Source organism: Diospyros lotus, chromosome 2, assembly GCF_014633365.1.
Source record: "Diospyros lotus cultivar Yz01 chromosome 2, ASM1463336v1, whole genome shotgun sequence".
NCBI lineage: Eukaryota > Viridiplantae > Streptophyta > Magnoliopsida > Ericales > Ebenaceae > Diospyros > Diospyros lotus.
The window spans coordinates 18,481,004-18,503,143 of NC_068339.1; the positions used below are offsets into that span (position 1 = coordinate 18,481,004).

Below are 22,140 nucleotides of genomic sequence, written 5' to 3' on the forward strand. Positions count from 1 at the left end.
GGCTTAAAAATAAATAGACAAGAAGGTCAAATGTGATGTGTTGAAGACCACGTCAAGCCTATTTCATTTGAAGGACTCAAAATAAAAGTAATGGAAGACTGGAAGTTGACCTGCGGAAAATGTCAAACCTACCATTCTATCCATCCACTGGAAAGATTGAATGTATAGAAGAAATTCAGTGGACAATGTCAACACTGCACAACTCCAGTTCAGTATAAGAACCATGCAACCCACCCAACCCACCATGTACATTCAAGTTCGTTCAAATTTCTACATTCATTTTCTCAGAAAGCAAACAATATAGTATAAAAAGAAAGATGAATGGCGTTAGCAGCAGCAGTGGTATTGCCAAAAGATGGAGGCTTCTTAGCGGTGAAGATAACTGGAACGGCCTCTTGGATGATCTAGACAATGATCTCCGACGATACATAATCCACTACGGAGAGATGGCACAAGCTACTTACGACAATTTCATCTCCTCAGACGACTCCAAATTCCAAGGAAGCTACCGATACGCAAGAAAGAACCTCTTTGCCAGAGTCGGCCTAGAGCAAGGGAATCCCTTCAAGTACACTGTGACCAAATATTTTTATGCAATGGCAAAAACTCCAGTTTTTGGTGCATGGAAAGATTCCAACTGGATGGGGTATGTTGCAGTGGCCACAGATGCAGGGAAGGCTGCTTTGGGGAGGAGAGATATTGTGATTGCTTGGAGAGGAACAATTGAGATTCTGGAATGGGTTAATGATTTTGAATTTCTTCCAGTCTCGGCTTCAGAAATTCTTGGAAAGGAACATGACCCTAAGGTGCATCAAGGATGGCACTCTATCTACACTTCAAGTGACCCAAATTCAAAGTTTAACAAGACTAGTGCCAGAGATCAGGTAATTGCTTTCGAGCCTATTTACATATGAATTTATAGTCATGCTTGTCCGGTGCACCAATTTTAAGTTGAGGGAATATCAGAAATTAACATATTTAAATATAATTTTTAAGGAATATGAACTTAAAGTTATTATACCCACATTCTTATATACGTACACATAAAAGCATAAATTAACGTAGCATAATAGAAGATAATTTGTCTAGCAGCCACAACTGGGCTAATAGTTTGGTTTCTCGTAAAATATTGTTTCAGGTCCTTGGTGAAGTTAGAAGACTAGTGGAAGAATACAAGAATGAAGAGATAAGCATAACCGTAGTGGGCCACAGCTTGGGAGCAGCAGTTGCAACCCTAAATGCAGTTGACATAGTTGCTAACGGATTGAACAAGGATTTTCCCGTAACCGCCTTCGTGTTTGCAAGTCCTCGAGTTGGGGATTCAGGCTTCAAAGAGCTTTTCTCTGGGTTGAAGGATCTTCGAGTTCTGCGTATCAGTAATGCCTTAGATATTGTTCCAAAGTATCCGTCGATTGGTTACTCAAAGGTGGGGCAAGAACTAAAGATTGATACTACCAAGTCAAAATATTTGAAGAGGCCAGGAAATCTAGTGACTTGGCACAACTTGGAGGCTTATATGCATGGCGTTGCAGGTACAAAAGGATCAAAAGGAGGGTTCAACTCAGAGATTAAGCGCGATTATGCCCTGGTTAACAAATCACTAGATGCTTTGAAGGACAAATATCATGTGCCTAGCTCATGGTGGCACGTGAAAAACGATGGCATGGTTCAGCAAATGGATGGCTCTTGGAAGTTTATAGACCATGAGCCAGATGATGATTTCTAAATACTGTCATACGGTTAAAAAGATTCTAGAGCTTTGTTTCCATTTGATTCACTTTTAAGTGTACATATGCTTTGTTTGTGATAGGTTTAATTCATCCATTAAGTTGTGATAAATTAGTAAATTCATTAATTTAATTAATTCATTTGTTTAATGACCTTTGATCTTTCGCAAACACATTCAACTTGCAATGTTTAGTACTAATTGTTGTCAATCTTGACTTCTTGAGCTTCTTGTGTTGTTTTTTTTATTGAATTTTGTATTATACATGGCAAAAACTAAAAATGTATGTCTTTTTTTTTCCCTCTTTTGGCCTAGCAAAATAACTAGAAATGGACATAGCCAAAGGCATTACAAAATAATTAAGGATCTAAGGGGCTGCAAACCATAATATTCAAATATAAAAGGCCAATCATAATTAAAGGCAAATAAGAATATACTTTAGACAAAAGCCACTATAGAAACAACTATTAGAGCTAGGCAAATTAAAATACAACTATGTCTCAAAAGGGTTAATATAAGAAGGCAATTCTCCAATCAAAAAATATGTGAAATCAAGCATCTCAAACATAGGTAGAATTGTCCCAACAAAGCAATTCAACTATTCCATTCACTAACCTTAGTGGCCAAATGGACGAACTAATCCAAACACATAGATCAAAATTCATGAGAAGGGGCTATTCAAGCTAGCTTTAAAGACCCAAAGTGTAGCTATAAATAACCATTACAGGTCATTGCACTCTTTGATATGAATAGTCTAATGCTCCGTATGTAGCAATAAATTTCTTTGGGCAAAATGAAAGGGGTAGTGAAGGAATAAACATATGCTACATATTAGTGCAAAAAACCTTCTAAAAATGTCCAATACTTCCATTAAAACTCTGAATCCAGTAGATACAAATCACTACAAAAAATTCCTAATTTAGTGACAGATTCTATCGCTAATTAGAGACGTCTCAATGACGGATATTCCATCACCAAATTTTATATGTTTTTTTAAATTTAGCGACAAAATTAGTGATGGAATATTCCGTCACTAAATATTTTATTATTAAAATTTTTAATTTTTTCGTTGTTAAATAATTAAAAAATATTATTATTTTTTATCTTTTAGCGATGAGGTGACCCTGTTGCTAAATTTTTATTTTTTATTTAATTTAATTTTTATTTTTTAGCGACAAGAGAGACCCATCGCTGAATTTTTAATTTTTAATTATTTATTTTTTAGTGATGGGAGTGACCCTATCGCTGAATTTTCAACTTTTATTTAATTGTTTTTTAATTTTTAGCAACGGGGTTAATTTTTTTTTTTATTTTTTAGCAACGGGAGTGACCCCGTCGTTGAATTTTTAATTTTTATTTATTTATTTTTTACTTTTTAGCAATGAGAGTGACCTCGTCCCTGAATTTTTATTTTTTATTTAATTTTTTTATTTTTTAGCGACGGGAGTGACCCCGTTGCTGAATTTTCAATTTTTATTTAATTTTTTTATTTTTTACCGACGGGAGTGACTCCATCGCTGAATTTTTAATTTTTATTTTTTTTCCTTTTTAGCCATGGGTGTGAACGGTCGCTGAATTTTTATTTTTTATTTAATTTATTTTTTATTTTTTAGTGACGAGCGTGACCCGTTTCTAAATTTTTAATTTTTATTTAATGAAATTAAAATTATTTAGCGACAAAATATTCCATCGCTAAATAATTAAAAAAATAAATTAATAATTAGAAACATTAGCAACAAGACAACCTCGTTGCTAAATAAGAAAAAAATTAATAAAAAATAAAATTTATTAATTATGTATTAAACAAAGATTAAATAAAAATTAAAAATTCTTTAGTATAGAATTTTATGTATTTTATTTACAAACCAAAATATGTAAATTGATATGATATTGTAAAATTTATAAAAAACAAATATGTATTAAACTAATTTTTAATCAAATAAAACTTAACTATTTAAGAGATTAATTAATTACAACATTTAACTGGTATATTAGTTGAGTGAAAATTTTACAACATTTATTTTTATAAGTATTAATTTAAGAATTAAAAATTTTAAAATTTTAAAGATTAATTTATAATAAAATTAAAATGACTGGCAGTTAAATATAGTATATAATTAATATATGCAGTATATGTAGTAAGAAGGCTTGCTGCTTGGACGGTCGCACGCGCGCAAGGGACTAGGGATCGAAAAAGCAAGGGACCACGGATTGCACAAAGGAGGGGAAGGAAAAGAGTTGCGTTGGGAATATTCTATCACTAAATAATTAAAAAAATAAATTAATAATTAGAAACTTTAGCGATGGGACGACCCTGTAAAAAAGAAAAAAATTAATAAAAAAATTATTAATTATGTATTGAACAAAGATTAAATAAAAATTAAAATTCTTTAGTATACAAATTTTATGTATTTTATTTACAAACCAAAATATGTAAATTGATATGATTTTGTAAAATTTATAATAAAAAATATGTATTAAACTAATTTTTAATCAAATAAAACTTAAATATTTAAGAGATTAATTAATTACAACATTTAAGTGGTATATTAGTTGAGTGAAAAATTTACAACATTTATTTTTATAAGTATTAATTTAAGAATTAAAAATTTTAAAATTTTAAAGATTAATTTATAATAAAATTAAAATGACTGGCAGTTAAATATAGTATATAATTAATATATGCAGTATATGTAATAAGAAGGCTTGCTGCTTGGACGGTCGCACGCGCGCGAGGGACTAGGGATCGAAAAAGGAAGGGACCACGGATTGCACAAAGGAGGGGAAGGAAAAGAGTTGCGTTGGGAATATTCTATCACTAAATAATTAAAAAAATAAATTAATAATTAGAAACTTTAGCGATGGGACAACCCTGTAAAAAAGAAAAAAATTAATAAAAAAATTATTAATTATGTATTGAACAAAGATTAAATAAAAATTAAAATTCTTTAGTATACAAATTTTATGTATTTTATTTACAAACCAAAATATGTAAATTGATATGATTTTGTAAAATTTATAATAAAAAATATGTATTAAACTAATTTTTAATCAAATAAAACTTAAATATTTAAGAGATTAATTAATTACAACATTTAACTGGTATATTAGTTGAGTGAAAAATTTACAACATTTATTTTTTTAAGTACTAATTTATGAATTAAAAAATTTAAAATTTAAAATATTAATTTATAATAAAATTAAAATGATAAGCAATTAAATATAGTATATAATTAATATATGCAATATATGTAATAAGAAGGCTTGCAGCTTGGACGGTCACGCGCGCGCTCTCACGCAAGGGACTAGGTATCGAAACTAAGGAGGGGAAGGAAAGGAGTTGCGGTGGGAAATTAATCCCAATGTGTACGTGGCGGCTTAATGGGGCGCCACTTGGCGTGTAGAGGATCACGCATTTGTCCGCCCGATGGGATTAATTATTTTTTTTAAATAAATGTTAGCGACAGAACTGTTTTTGTCGTTGATTAGCGACAGAACCTTTTTCGTCGTTGATTCTAATTTATTTTAAAGTTTAATTTTTTTAATTGATATTCAGCGACGGAAAATTTTTCGCCGCTAAATTTTGATTCAAACACATGGATCAAAATTCATGAGAAGGGGCTATTCAAGCTAGCTCTAAAGACCCAAAGTATAGCTATAAATGACCATTAAAGGTCATTGCACTCTTTGATATGAACAGTTTAATGCTTCGTAGGTAGCCATAAAAGTTCTTTCGGCCAAATGAAAGGGGTAGTAAAGGAATAAACATATGCTACATAATAGTGCAAAAAACCTTCTAAAAATGTCCAATTCTTCCATTAAAACTCTAAATCTAGTAGATACAAATCACTACAAAAAAATTGTAATTTAGTGACGGATTCCGTCGCTAATTAGAGACGTCTCAGTGACGGATATTCCGTCGCCAAATTTTTTATTTTTTTTAAATCTAGAGACGGAATATTCTGTAACTAAATATTTTTAATATTTTTTATTAAAATTTTAAATTTAGCAATAGAATATTTCGTCACTAAATAATTAAAATTTTTTATTTTATTTTTATTTTTTTGCGACGGGGTGACCCCGTTGTTGAATTTTCATATTTTATTTAATTTTTTTACCTTTTTAGCGACGGGAGAGACCCATCGCTGAATTTTCAATTTTTATTTATTTATTTATTTATTTTTTATCTACGAGAGTAACCCTGTCACTGAATTTTTAATTTTTATTTAATTTTTTAGCGACTGGAGTGACCTCATCGTTGAATGTTTAATTTTTATTTATTTATTTATTTATTTTTTAGCGACGAGAGTGACCCATAGCTGAATTTTTCTTTTTTACTTAATTTTTTTTTATTTTTTAGCGATGGGAGTGACCCTATCGCTGAATTTTCAATTTTTATTTATTTTTTAGCAACGGGAGTGACCCCGTCACTGAATGTTTAATTTTTATTTATTTATTTTTATTTTCTAGCGACGTGAGTGACCTCGTCGTTGAATTTTTATTTTTTATTTATTTATTTATTTTTTAGTGACGGTTGTGACCCCGTCGTTGAATTTTCAATTTTTTTTTACTTTTTAGCAATAGCTGTGACCCCGTCGTTGAATTTTCATTTTGTATTTAATTTTTTTTTTATTTTTAGCAACAGGAATGACCCCATCGCTGAATTTTTGATTTTTATTTAGTTAAATTAAAATTATTTAGCAAAGGAATATTTCGTCGCTAAATAATTAAAAAAAATTAATAATTAGAAACTTTAGCCACGAGACAACCCGATCTCTAAAAAAGAAAAAAATTAATAAAAAATAAAATTTATTAATTATGTACTACACAAAGATTAAATAAAAATTAAAATTCTTTAGTATACAAATTTTATGTATTTTATTTACAATCCAAAATATGTAAAATGATATGATATTGTAAAATTTATAATAACAAATATGTATTAAACTAATTTTTAATCAAATAAAGCTTAAATATTTAAGAGATTAATTAATTACAACATTTAACTGGTGTATTAGTTGAGTGAAAAATTTACAACATTTATTTTTTTAAGTAGTAATTTATGAATTAAAAAAATTAAAAATTAAAATATTAATTTATAATAAAATTAAAATGATTAGCAACTAAATATAGTATATAATTAATATATGTAATAAGAAGGCTTGCAGCTTGGACGGTCGCGCACGTACTCTCATGCAAGGGACCAGGTATCAAAACTAAGGAGGGGAAGGAAAGGAGTTGCGCTGGGAAATTAATCCCAACGTACACGTGGTGGGCTTAATGGGGCGCCACTTCGTCGCTAAATTTTGATTCAAACACATAGATCAAAATTCATGAGAAGGAGCTATTCAAGCTAGCTCTAAAGACCCAAAGTGTAGCTATAAATGACCATTAAAGGTCATTGCACTCTTTGATATGAATAGTTTAATGCTTCGTAGGTAGCCATAAAAGTTCTTTCGGCCAAATGAAAAGGGTAGTAAAGGAATAAACATATGCTACATACTAGTGCAAAAAACCTTCTAAAAAAGTTCAATTCTTCCATTAAAACTCTAAATCTAGTAGATACAAATCACTACAAAAAATTTGTAATTTAGTGACGGATTCCGTCGCTAATTAGAGACGTCTCAGTGACGGATATTCCGTCACCAAATTTTTTATTTTTTTTAAATCTAGCGACGGAATATTCTGTCGCTAAATATTTTTAATATTTTTTATTAAAATTTTAAATTTAGCGATAGAATATTCCATCACTAAATAATTAAAATTTTTTATTTTATTATTTTTTTTCATATTTTTTTTATTTTTTAGCCACGGGAGAGACCCGTCGCTGAATTTTCAATTTTTATTTATTTATTTTTTATCTATGAGAGTGACCTCGTCGCTGAATTTTTAATTTTTATTTAATTTATTTAATTTTTTAGTGACTCAAGTGACCTCATCGCTGAATGTTTAATTTTTATTTATTTATTTTTTATTTTTTAGCGATGGGAGTGACCCCGTAGCTGAATTTTTCTTTTTTATTTAATTTTTTTTATTTTTTAGCAATGGGAGTGACCCTGTTGCTGAATTTTCAATTTTTATTTATTTTTTTTATTTTTTAGCAACGAGAGTGACCCCGTCGCTGAATGTTTAATTTTTATTTATTTATTTTTATTTTTTAGCGACGGGAGTGACCTCGTCGTTGAATTTTTTTTTATTTTTTAGCGACTGTTGTGACCCCGTCACTGAATTTTCAATTTTTATTTATTTTTTTATTTTTTAGCGACAACTGTGACCCCGTCGCTGAATTTTCATTTTGTATTTAATTTTTTTTTTATTTTTAGCGAGAGGAGTGACCCCGTCGCTGAATTTTTAATTTTTATTTAGTTAAATAAAAATTATTTAGCGATAGAATATTCCGTCGCTAAATAATTAAAAAAATAAAATTAATAATTAGAAACTTTAGCGACCGGACAACCCCATCTCTAAAAAAGAAAAAAATTAATAAAAAATCAAATTTATTAATTATGTACTAAACAAAGTTTAAATAAAAATTAAAATTCTTTAGTATACAAATTTTATGTATTTTATTTACAATCCAAAATATGTAAATTGAATGATATTGTAAAATTTATAAGAACAAATATGTATTAAACTAATTTTTAATCAAATAAAGCTTAAATATTTAAGTGATTAATTAATTACAACATTTAATTGGTATATTAGTTGAGTGAAAAATTTACAACATTTATTTTTTTAAGTAGTAATTTATAATTAAAAAAATTAAAAATTAAAATATTAATTTATAATAAAATTAAAAAGACTGGCAGTTAAATATAGTATATAATTAATATATCCAGTATATGTAATAAGAAGGCTTGCAGCTTGGACGATCGCACACGTGCGCGCGCCCTCTCTCGGAACCAAGGATCGAAAACGCGAGGGACTAGGGATCCAAAACTAAGGAGGGGAAGGAAAGGAGTTGCATTGGGAAATTAATCCCAACGTACACATGGCGACTTAAGGGTGTGCCACTGGGCGCGTAGAGGCACGCGCACGTGTCCTCCATGTTGGATTAATTATTTTTTTTAAATAAAAGTCAGCAACGGAACCTTTTCCATCACTAATTCTAATTTATTTTAATTTTTTTTATTGTTTAATTTTTTTATTATGTTTTAGCGATGGAAAACTTTTCGTCGATAAAATAATTTTAAATTTTTAAATATTTTTTATTTTTTATTTTTTTAATTAGCAACGAATTGTTCTGTCACTGATTCCGTCGCTAATTTGTGTTGTCACAGATTTTGATGTTTTAGCGACGGATATTTCCGTCGCTAAATGTCGTTTTTATGGTAGTGAATTTTAGGTAATTGATAGTTGAATTTCAATGGGAGAAGCACAATGATTTCACTGTTAACTCCAAGGTACTAAGTCGATTAACTCAGGAGAGAAAGGAAAACTGGCTTGTTGGAGGCCATCAGAAAAGCCGAAGAACATAGCCCTAAGGGGAAAGAGGAACCGTCAATTTTGCTAGCTTTGATCATCCAAAGTTCATTGTGGTATAGCCAACCCCGAGATACTCACCAACCATAAAAGTTATTTGGGCCAATTGAAAAGGGTTGTAAAGAAACAAAGATATGCTACCTACTAATGCAAATAACTTTGTAGAAATATCCAATTCTCCAATCAAAGTTCTGAATCTGGTAGATACAAATTTTAGGTAGCGATTAGTTGAACTTCAATGAGAGGAGCACCATGATTTAAGACGAATCCTAGGATCTGAAGGCCTATTAAGATTAGTAAAAATAAGGTAGTTCATCTATCTTTTTAGATCTTCAACATTCTTATGGTTGTATGTAGAGATCATATTCATGGTCGTGAGAAAAGATAATTAAGAAGAGTTAATAGTCATTTATGTAGTCAACCAAAATAAGGAGTAGAAATAGGGTATAAACAGAGTGCTAATTATTTGAGCAACCTATGACGGTACATATTTGGGCAAATAGAGATTTGGTCATTTCAAATTAGAGAATGTTGAAGGTTAAAGCTATGGTCTTGGATTGTTGTAGGAAAGGGATTAAGAAAATAGGAGTGAGTGAGTGGGATGTCCAACTTTGACTTTGGTTTCAAATTCATGATCTTAGATCCAAATTATATATGTATATATATATATATTATATAACCATGAACTCTCATTAATGTATACAAATATATATGTTTATCATTTAAAGTAGTGGTAGAGAGATGTCTTATTAAAAGACGAGAGACTGCGACTGACGGTCTCCCACACCTGAGAACATCTCGATGTCTTATTGAGATTGTCATGCTTGAGACTGTCGACACGAGATTGTTGCGCCTGAGACTACTGACACGAGATTATCGCGCTGAAGGCCACCAAACCATTTCCTAGCAAACGAGGAAGGGTCCCACGTAATGCGCAAACGATGATAACTTCGACACCCGAAAATTCCTCCAAGAGGATACAAATCATATGTAAGAAATGAGCATTATCTATAAGAGTTCTAATCCTGATGGACATAGGATTACTCCATACTGCCATAAATAAGCAGGCTTTCATTATAGAAAAAACACGTCTTTGATATTGCTTCAACTTTTCAGTATTCTTAGTGTCTGACTTAAGCATCGGAGTCATTGCACGAGGACTTCTCCACGCCCTTTGACTGTTTTCTTCCTTGCAAATTCAAATGGCCTAGCAACAATATTTCCACTTTATCAATTTATTGTTGTGTTCAAGCAATAAGAGAAGTTAAGAGAACACTATTATGATCATGAACATAGGCCTACATACTAGTAGACCACAGTCACGTACATAACCCCATATCAAAGTCGAGCTTATAATCACCAAACAAAGCTGGTTGCCAACGACTGAGAAAAAGGAGCCCAAACATGCCATTTGCAGCCATATATGATTGTGATGTAATTTGTGTCTTTCCAAAATCCTTTAGATAACTTTTGGCAAACTCAACAAGAGTTGACACATTTGCAGCCATACCATCAAGTAGATAACCGATTTTGCATGAACCATAAATGCCAACAAGTAAAAAATAACACTAAACTAATTGACGTTCCATTCTCGTTAAAGTTCCAAACCAATTCTAGAATCGAAGTTCATAAGGCTAAACCCAATTACATGCCAAACCTCCAAAATCATTGAGCACTATACAAAAAAATATGCTCAACCATCTCTACTATCTCACCACATAATAAGCAATTTGAACAGATATATAATTGAAATTTGGTGATTTAAATTGGCTGAAAGAAAATTGGTTGTCATCCACCAAACAAAAATTCTAAGTTTTTGTGGAAGAAGGAAAGTCGAGATACCTTTTTAATTTTTTTTTTCCACCAATCCAAGGAGCTAGTTAAAGCAAAACGTTCCTTGTCCATCAAATTTTATGTTTTTATGAAAGATCTTTGATCACATAATTTTTAGTTTTAACTTTGGGTGAGGATTTTAACATAGATTTTGTTATGTTAACAACAAAATTACCTTTTTAACAAACAACCAATTTCAAAGATGCTTGTTCAACTTCTTGTTGCCATAGCTTATTGCTTCTCCTTATCGCCAAGTTGTCAATACCACTACAAATTTGTAAAGTATCTTCGCCACAACAACTCGCTTATATACTCTAAGCCACATTTGGTCAAAAGCACTAGATTTAGTTAAATAAAGACTCCATATCTAGCAGTCTCCAACCACAATGGTGGAGGTAACCAAGTATTGATAATTGAGGTGGCGTCGCACAGGCATGGTAATGGTGGTGACACGAGAACCAATGATGGTGATTTTCAAGGGACAATGGAAGTCTCTCTCACTAACAAAGACATGGAGTAATCACAACAAAGAGGGTGGAGCGATGCTGGTAAGTATGAAAGACATGATGGCAACTAGCATCTAGCTAGAGCAAAATAGTGCCACCACAAATGAAAAATTTGGTTACTACCAAGCCATAGTTGGAGATTCAAGATCATACACCTTCTACACTAGATCACCATCACTTGCCACACGTCAATTCAAACCAAAGCTTGGGTTTTCCCTAGATCTTGCTATCTAAAAGACCATTGTCTAAATTAATAATTTTATAAATTTTATCATGTCCATGCGCATGGGTCTTTTGCTTGTAAAAGTCAAATGCATGAGTTAATGTTCTTTGCTTTAGTTGTACATTTATCAGTATTAAGTGTGATTCATGTTTGGGTTAATACATGAATGGGGTTAGTTTGGAGACTAAAGAGATGCATGTAGTTACATGAATGGGATTAACTTGGAGTTTAGATTGATATTGAATGGAAAACTTTAACCTCTTCCATATACTCTTTCTCTTCCAATAAAGTGGTATCATCAAAGCCTTGTTCGGTAGATTGTAGAGATGGCAAACAAGACTTGTTTTGATTTTAATTTCCTCAATCACCTTACCGAAGAGAACAATGATAATTGGTGTCTCCACATGAAGGCTATCGGGTTTTGTGTTTCCTAATAAGGCTCAAGGCGATGACGATGGTTCAGGTTAGCTTCATAGGCTTCAGCCTGGAATTGAAGCAACGGTTCAAACACCCTTATTGGTAGCCCAAATAGAAGTCGGGCCATAAGCCCTTAACCCTCCCTTTGGAGGAGAAATGGGTCTTGGCCCATTTGCTCAAGGGAGGGAGGAAGCCCATGAAGCCCAAGCCCAAGCCCATTACCCTCTTAGCCCATTTTCTCTTGTGCCCTAGGCCGTTAATATAAAAGGGATATTTTCCCCTTTTGTGCCCTATGTGTGGCGGCCTATTGTGTTCTCTCTCTTGTTTCCCTCTCTCGGCCAATTTTCCTTTCCATTGATGGTCGATCCTCTCGGGTTTTCTTTCCATCTCGATCGGATACTCATTCCCATGTTGGAGGTTGCCCCTTTCCTTGTGGGTTCTTGGTTGATACTTCATCGAGGCTCGTGTCCTCTATTTAGCCGATTGGTGGCTCTCTTTTTGGGGAAGTTCTTCTTGGCCATAGGTTCGACCCATCATCTTAGTGATCCTTGTTGCTCCTGTGTGGACTCCATTGCTTGTTAAACCTGTGTGGTGCTTTGGCAAGAGAGGGGGTGTCCGTGTGCTTGGCTGAGAGACTTGCGTGGGTTTAAGGGTTTCGATTCTTGGGGGGGTTCGGGCTCCCTTGTGGCTTGGTGTCCCTATTTGTTGGTGTTATCTAAGTGGTGATTGAATGAGCCTAGATCCGAGCCTTGAAGCGGTCTTCGTGACTACCATTGTAGCCGAAATAGGGAGTTTATTTTTCTGTCTTGATTTGTTCTTGCATTCGGTTGTTTTGGTTTGTTTTCAATTGAGTACTAACCCATTGTTTTGTAGAGTTTTTCCGCAACAAGGCATTGTTTGGCTTGCAACATGCTTGAGAAATTGTAGATAAAGGATACAAGACACCATAAAATGAAACCATCTTGCCTAAAAATGAAAAAGATATGTTGGCAAAGACAAGGAAGAATGATTAAAAAATGCAATTTATAGAAGGTACCATCTTGCCTCAAAAGGAAATGCTTAGCTTAAAAATTGTAATTTAAAGAAGGTACTTGAAAGAGCATGCTCTCAAATCTCAAACGATTGGTGTCGGGGGCAACTTCATGGTCCCCAAAGACACTCCATCATCATTTTCATCGGTCGGCAGAGTGCCGCCAGTTCCCAAAGATCCCTTTGAGACAACTTCCAGGTTTCACTGTTCGAAAATTTTGATTTAATCCTAAAACATGGTATAGTTTAGGTTTATTTTGGGTTCCAAATGGCACTCTTTCAAAGTTTTGAATGGGTTGTCTTGATGAGTTAGCATTAAGACTACACATTAGCATGCCATTTCATCTTGTCACGTCAGTAGAGGCACATGCTAAAGCAAATTGAGATACAATTGCAATTAATTTTAAAGTATTAGGCACAAATTGAAGTAATTCTCAAAACATAACTAAATTGAAAATTGGGATACAATTGCAATCAATCATAAAGTATTAGTTTTTCATCTGCTAATTACTTCAAGTTTGTGGGAGTTTGTGATAATGATCTTGCTGGGATTGTTGATGATAGATGAACATCATTGGATTTGTGTTTTTCATGGGATGGAATTTGAAGAATCAATCTGTTATCACACTTTTTACTTGTGAATCTAAGTACATGTTCTTGCCATGCTATTTGGCATAGAAAATTGTTAAAGGAACTTCCTTTATTACAAAAGGAAATTACATAGATATGTATTGATAACAAGTCTGCAAAAATAATTACTAAGAATTTAGTATTTCATGTGATTGAAGTAGGCATGAAGATACGAGGTATCAGTTTATCCAATAATGCAATGCCAAGAAGGAAGTGGAATTAAAGTTTGTTGTAATATTCCAAAATTTTAAAAATTTTGGATATTGGAGAATTAATTTTTAAATTAATTAAAATTAGATCCGGAAAGAGGTTCAGTGGTAATCTGAAAAATTATTAGACTTCAAGAAAAATCCAAGAGAAATAAAATGTGAATTTACGAAGAAATTAATGGGTCTGAGTGTAATGTGTGAAAAATTATAAAATAAATCAAAATTTTGTTAAAGGGCTAACTTTAAATACCAAATCAAATCAAATTAGGTCTAGTTCAATGCTAGACTGATTTGCCTGACAAACCCTAGCTCGTCATCTATGAAGCTTGCTATTATCTCTTGGTTACTTAATTCTCATTTGAAGCCTCGGAAGCCTTGGAGTTTCTTTAATGACAACAATCTTTACTACATTGGTGATGTCCAATTTGTTTATGCCCTCAGAGAAGCAAAATGGTTTTCACGATATGTGATCTTGCAAAGCTTGGTATTTGAAAGGAAGTTTTCTTTGTGGGCTGTTTGTTAACTTTTATGTATTCGTGCTTGCTTGTGTCTTCATGTTGTGTAGTCTTCCCTTGATTTTCTTTTCCTGTGTTTTTAGTCCAGTTTTTGGGCTTTTTATGTTGTTTGTTTGTTGAAAGGAGTTTAGGGTTTAGCGCCTTAATCCCTAAGGCTTAAACTTTTTAGAAAAAAAAAATGTTGTTTGTTTGTTGTCTATCTATATTGCCCTGTGACTCATGTACCCCTTGTTTAATTCAAGTAACGAAGTTATATTTCTTGGCTGGTAAAAGAAAATGATATTTGCAAGCGAAAAATCTCTCCAAAAGCAAGGAGTAAAACCACCTGATTTAATTTTAGGGATAGAAATAAACTTAATTTTGTTAATTAAAACTATATTTTCTAAACTACATAACATTTGGAATTGACAAATTATGAGTTAATATTATGTAATAAATTTATGATGAAATGTTCAATAAGTTATTACTGTATTTTAACTCTAGAGATAATTTGGTTATTGCATTCTAAAAAGGTAAAATAAATTACTGTACAGTTAAACTTAATATCAATTTGGTCAATATCGGGATTATGTTAGTTATTATGTTAGATTTTTTTTTAACATCATTCAATAAAATTTTAGTTCTATTAACATTGTCAAGTTTATCTCCAATCCAAATAAATACTATACAGAGTCGAAATTCATATCTGAAGAACCTCAAAAAGTTTGTAGTTGTCTTTTTGTTTAAATTACAATACCCAATTTAACACTGCTCTTAAATGTTTTTTAAAGTTTGTAGGTTTTTAAAATACAGTAATTTGTTTGACATTTTTAAAATACAATGACTAATTTAAGCTGAAAACAAAACATAATGACTCATTTAATAAAAACATGTCTTTGCAAAGTCAATGCATAAGTAATAATATTGCCAACAACAAGTGTCTATTTATTGCCGTGGTTTATGGCTACTCGTCTTACCCTGCAAGCGTCTATTCATTTCCTATAGCAAGAGCGTAATAATCAATGCTTTCGTGATAGTGAGCGTTCCCCCGCTCTCAACTTGTTTATTAGATCCAAACCTCTATTTGGACTCATTTGGCCTCTATCCACATCCCCCACTCATTGCAAGGCTTGGCCTTTCCTCATTTATGGCAGATTCCGTCTTCATGTTTAAACTAGCTACTTTTTTTTTTATTTTTTTTTTCAGGTAAGATTGAATCCTTTTGTTTGTGAGTGTGGCTTTTATAGGGTTTATGGATGGGCTCAAGGTCAACTTTAGGCATAGTGACCTATACCTGGGGCCCCCAAAAAGGGGGGGGGGGGGGGGGGGCAAAAAAATTGATGGGTCAACTTAGAAGAATTGCCTCCGGCCATCGAATTGTAGGACTACCAGCCCCATCCCTATTGCTGGAGACCTGTAGTAATAAATGTGAGGTGTGACTTGTGAGTTTTGGGTGATTAGTGAGGTAACTTTACAGTTTGACTTTTGAGAGAAAGAGATAGAGAGAAACGGATAACCTCTCATGGTCTCAAGTAAGCCAGAAAGCACCAGCTTAATTCTATTGGCCGGTATCTTGGTAATGACTTTGTATAGGACACATTACAACAAGAGAAAGGACGAAATTGCGATGGCAATTTAGGGTGAGGGACCTTGGGAATGAGATTGATGACAGTCACATTCAGTTGCCTCAATAGACGACTCGTGGAGAAGAAACCACAGATCGCCTCCACCATATCGGGGCCCACAATCTCCCAAGGTTTTCGAAAAAATTTAACATTAAAACCATCTATCCTAGGGGCTTTGTCATCACCCATACTGAAAAGTGCTCTCTTAACTTCTTCAGCTGAAATCTCAGTGATAAGTCCACCCCATTGGTCCTGAGACAAGCGCTTCTCAATAAAATGGACAACATCCTCAAGGTGCAAAGGAGATGAAAGCGTACTTTAACCTAAAAGGTTCTAGAGATAGGAAACTATAATACTTGCAACTTCCTTTTTGGATATGCATCTGTGCCATCCTCTCTCTAGAGGCTAATGATGCAGTGTTGATTCCTCCGAGCAAGCATAGATTGGAAGAAATAACGGGATAACGATCCTCTACAACAAACCACTTGATCCTGGCACGGAGGCTAAAAAAATCAAATTCTTGTTCAAGACCTGCCATATATTCCTTGGTTAAGTCAAGTTCTTGTTGGCAGAAAATAGGTTTATGGGGGTTATCATGCACAACTTGCTGAAGCCTACGCAATCTATCACGAAGCTCCAATACATTCTCTAAGATATGACCATTAGATCGATTAAGGGTCTTCATTGCATCTTTAATCGCTTTAAGCTTATTCACTACCCTAAACATAGAACCCCCATTCACCTTGGTGCTCCAACTAGCAGCCATCCTATCTAAAAAGAGAGGATGATTTACAAGATGATTCATCAACCTAAAAGGACTCCCAGAATTTTGAAGATTTCCTGATAAGAATACCACCATGGCGCTATGATCAGAAATCCCTGGTTACAAGAGATTAAAGTAGCCTTGCTATCCGAATATCGAGCAAGGTAGTCATCATTAACCAGGGCTCTATCTAATTTTCTAAAAATACAAGCCTTTCTGGACCTCTTATTGTTCCAAGTCAATTTCGGCCCACTGAAGACCAAATCCTAAATTGAAATAGAGGAAATAAAATCATTAAATCTGTGCATCCCCAAAGACGTATAGGTGTTACCACCTCTCATCTCAGAGCTGTTGCAACATACATTGAAATCACCTAAGATGAGCTAGGGATTATTAACTACGACATCCCCGCTCCCCTAAGAAAGTTCCACAAACAAGCTTGATCCATTTCCTTTTTACTAGCATAAATGCAAGAAAGGAAAAAATGAGTGCTAATCCTTGGGCCCGTGACTCTCACATGAATGAACTGCTCAGATCTATTCAAGACAACTAGGTTAAGGACAAATAAATCATAGCCTATCCAAATACGCCCCCCTTCACAGACATTATAATTGAATACCTAATTCCAGAAAGGCATAATAAGCTGGGAAATCTCCCCAACCTGCCTTTCACGAACACACGTCTCTAAAATGGCCACAATCGACACTTTATAATTGGAAATAAACGACCTCATCTCCCACTGCTTAGGGGCCTGATTTAACCCCTTCAGGTTCCAAGTAGCGACTTGCATATTGATTTCTCTGGGGTATTGGGTCTAGGCTCATTGACCCTCTTTGTTTTTCCTCCCTCTTATTCTTCTTATTCCTCTGGGAGAAGAAGAGAGACGTCCGTTCTGCAATGCTACTTCCGCCGCTTCTCTCTGTTCCTCTTAATTTCCTGAATCTCCACTGCTGCTGCCTCTTAATGTGCAGCGCATGGCAAGCCCTCCAATTTTCATGGCCCACTTCAATTTCTTCTTTCCAATTGCACGTGAATTCATTGGGCCTTCAATTCAATTTATTATAATATTCTATTTGGCCTCCATGTTCCAATTGCAATTAGGACTTTACACTACAAGAAAAACGGGATTTAGCGACGGATTTTTAGCGACGGACATTTCCGTCACTATTTTGCGACGGATTTGTGATGGATTAATTTTTTTTTTTTTTAGAATTAGCAACGAATTTTAGCGACGGAATATTTTTCCGTCGCTAAAAAAATAAAAAAATAAAAAAAAATATTTTTTTAGCGACGGAAATAATTTTCCGTCGCTAAATTTTAATAATAATAAAAAAACAAAAAAAATTTATATAGCGACAGAATTTTTTTCTGTCACTAATTTTAGCGACGGAAAATATATTCCGTGGCAAAATTTAAAAATAAAAAATTAAATTTAATATTAATTTAAATAATTAAAATAAAATTTTAATTTTAAATTTTTTATTATTAAAATTTAGCGACGGAAATAGATTTTCGTCGCTCAATTTTATAATAAAAAATTTAAAATTAAAATTTTTTTAAATAAAAAAATTAAAGCTAGGACAATTCGTCACTTTAATTTTTAATTTTTTTTATTCAATTAATTTATAAATATTTAAATTTGGGATGAATATTTAAATATTTAAATATTTAAATTTTATAAAAAATTAAATATACATTTAAACATGAGATGAATATAAAAAAATTAATTTATAAAATTTAAATAAATATATTAATATTAAAAATTATAATATTGCTAAATTCTAACTTTATCAATTAATATATTTCATGTGTATAAAATAAAAAATATATTAAATATATAATAATTAATTATTTGTAATATTTATTAAATGTGTACAAAATATAAACAAAACTACATTTGAAAAATAAATAAAAAATTTAAAAATCATAATATTATTGAAATTTTCTTTATTTTAAATTTTAGAAATCATAAAAATAAAACAATATTGAGGAATTACATTATATAAAAAGGTGTCTAGGAGCTATTTGTCAATTTCTTATTTTTTATAAAGAGGAGAATTTTTTGCAAAACTAAAAAGTGTAAAACTATAATATATGAATGACATTGTGTACAAGACTGTAATATTTATTAAATGTGTTCAAAATGTAAATAAACACTATATTTGAAAAATAAATAAAAAGTTTAAAAATCATAATATTATTGAAATTTTCTTTATTTTAAATTTTAGAAATCATAAAAATAAAACAATATTGAGGGATTACATTATATAAGAAGGTGTTTAGGAGTTATTTGTCAATTTCTTTTTCTTTATAAATAGGAGAATTTTTTGCTAAACTAAAAAGTTTAAAACTATAATATATGAATGACATTGTGTACAAGACCGTAATATTTATTAAATGTGTTCAAAATGTAAACAAACACTATATTTGAAAAATAAATAAAAAGTTTAAAAATCATAATATTATTGAAATTTTCTTTATTTTAAATTTTAGAAATCATAAAAATAAAACAATATTGAGGGATTACATTATATAAGAAGGTGTTTAGGAGCTATTTGTCAATTTCTTTTTCTTTATAAATAGGAGAATTTTTTGCTAAACTAAAAAGTTTAAAACCATAATATATGGATGACATTGTGTCTTAAAACAATATCATATGTCACTATCTAATATATAGACATTGTAACACAATTAAATATACAATTAAGTCATTCATAATAAACAATTAGGGAAGTGAAATGTGTTGATTAAGATAACAAGATAAGTTCGGAATGATTTTCGAACGAAGATATGGAATGGTTTCCTCCTTAATAGTTATACTATAAAAAAATTATAGGGGTTAATTTTTATTTTTTAATTTTAAGTGTTATGTATAAAACATTAATGTTGACCAAGAAAAAAATAAATATATCGCTTTATTATTTATACTCTTTAATTTTATTTTTGAGATATAGATGAAATTCAGCAATTTGAAATTCGTTTAGTATAATTTTTATTTATAAAAAAAATTAATTTTTTAAGATAACAAACTATTAATAAATAATTCAATATATAAAATTAATTTATTATAATTATTCGATTTATAATATAATTAAATTTTTAGATAATTACAATAATATTCTATTTAAATTATTGAATAATAAAATTTTATTTAAATTACATTATTTTTATCAATTAAATAATTATTTTTATAAATTATATTATTTTTTATTTAATTAATAAATATTAAAAAAAAAATTGAAGAGGCGGGAAACTCCCCCGCCTCTTTCATAACCAAATCCCCCCTCCCCCTTCCCCTTCCCCTCCCTTCCCCCCCAAAAACCCTAAGTCCCCCCTCCCTCAAATCTCTAACCCTCTCTCTTTCTCTACCTCTCTCTAGCTTCTCGCCCCCGTCCTCGCCCCCGCTTTCGCTCTCTGCCTCGCCTTCCCCCCGCTCTCGCTCGATCTCACCTCTCGCTCGCGGCCTCGCCCTCGCTGTCTCGCCATCGTTGTCTCGCTCTCGCTCTGGGTCGTTGCTTCGCCCTCGCTCGACCTCGCCTCTCGGTCGCTGTCTCGTTCTCGCTCTCAGTCGCTGCTTCGCCCTCGCTCGTCCTCGCCTTTCGCTTGCTGTCTCGCTCTCGCTCGCGCCCTCACCCTTGCTGTCTCGCCATCGCTCTCGCTCTCGCTCTCCCTCGCTGCTTTGCCCTCGCTCGTGGCCTCGCCCTCGCCCTAGCTGTCTCGCCATCGCTCTCTCGCTCTCGGTCCCTGTTTCGCCCTCACTCGATCTCGCCTCTCGCTCGCGGCCTCGCCCTCGCTGTCTCGCCATTGCTCTCGCTTGCTGCATCGCCCTTATCTCTCGCTTGCTCGCTCGCTGCCCCTCACCCTAGCCCGCGTTGCAGCCCCTCGCCCTCGCCCGCGTTGCAGCCTCTCACCCTCGCCCTTGCCCAGGTTAATTTTTTATTTTTTATTTTGTAAATAAAATGTTAATTTTTTATTTTTTATTTTGTAGATATTTATTTTATTTTTTATTTTTAAAATTTGTTTGCAGCTTAGTTTAATTTAAGTAAATTTAACGTATTTTCAGATGTTTATTTTTTAGATATTTATTTTATTTTTTATTTTTTAGATTTTTTTTGCTGTTCATATATTTTGTATGCTTTTTTCTTTTTTTTGTGTGTGTTATTTTATTTATTTTCAGTCAATTATTAGAAGTGTTTGTTAGTATTATAATTTTATTCTATTTTTGATTATATTTAAAGTTTAAATATTTAAGTATTAATTAATTATATATTTTTAATAATTTTATATTTGTCAGATTGTAGTGTAAATATTTTTTTTATTTTTTATTTTTTTTATTTATAAATATGAGTTAGCGACGGATTATATTCCGTCGCTAACATTTTTTAATTTTATATTTAAAAATTAAAAAAATTATTAAAAAAAATTAAATTTTAAAAATAGCGACGGAATATTCCGTCGCTAAAATAAATTTTAATTTTTTTTAATAATTTTTTTTTAAAAAATAGTGACCAAAATTTCTCTCGCTAAATTTAAAAAAAATACATTTAGCGACGGAAAATTTTCCGTCGCTAATCCGTCGCTAAATTGGCGACGGATCTGTCGCAAAAAAATATAGCGACGATTGTTTCAGCAACCGGAAAAATCCGTCGCTAATCCGTCGCTAAATTGATTTAGGGACGGATTTTTGGATTTAGCGACGGAAATATTCTGTCGCTAAAATCCGAAATTCTTGTAGTGTTAATTTCTCACGAAGGCTTCTGCTTCACTTTTGCTCCAATTCTTCATTATCTTTCCTACAAAACTAATATATAACATTTATACATATAAGAAAATAATAATAAATAATAAATAAAAATGTGTGAGATTTATTTTTATTTTTTCATTTTTTATTTTTTAAACATAATTTATTAAACTTTGCCACTAATGTCTTATATATAAAATATTATTGCAAACAAGCACTATAAGACCTAAAACATGTTAAATAAACTAAATGTTAGAAGAATAAAATTATAAAATTACGAGTTTATCACCTTTAGTTGCTTGATTTGCAGTCCTAGGAAATAGTTTAGTTCTCCTACCATGATCATCTCAAATTTTGCTTATACCATAGTATAAAATTCTTTGCACAACCTATCATTAGTTGATCTAAAAATTATATCATCTACATATATTTGTACTAATTATCTTTTCTGATTCTCAAAGA

The 22,140-nt window shown here is 32.0% G+C and overlaps 1 protein-coding gene across 1 annotated transcript in view; it reads left to right on the forward strand.

Moving 5' to 3' along the window:
• The first annotated feature begins 269 nt into the window (after positions 1-269).
• Positions 270-22,140, forward strand: part of LOC127794087 (phospholipase A1-IIgamma-like) — a 75,573-nt gene continuing 53,702 nt past the window's right edge. Inside the window, exon 1 of the mRNA XM_052324979.1 lies at positions 270-884. Coding sequence (XP_052180939.1) covers positions 318-884 — 567 coding nt within the window. The 5' untranslated portion in view covers positions 270-317. The remainder of the gene's footprint in view (positions 885-22,140) is intronic.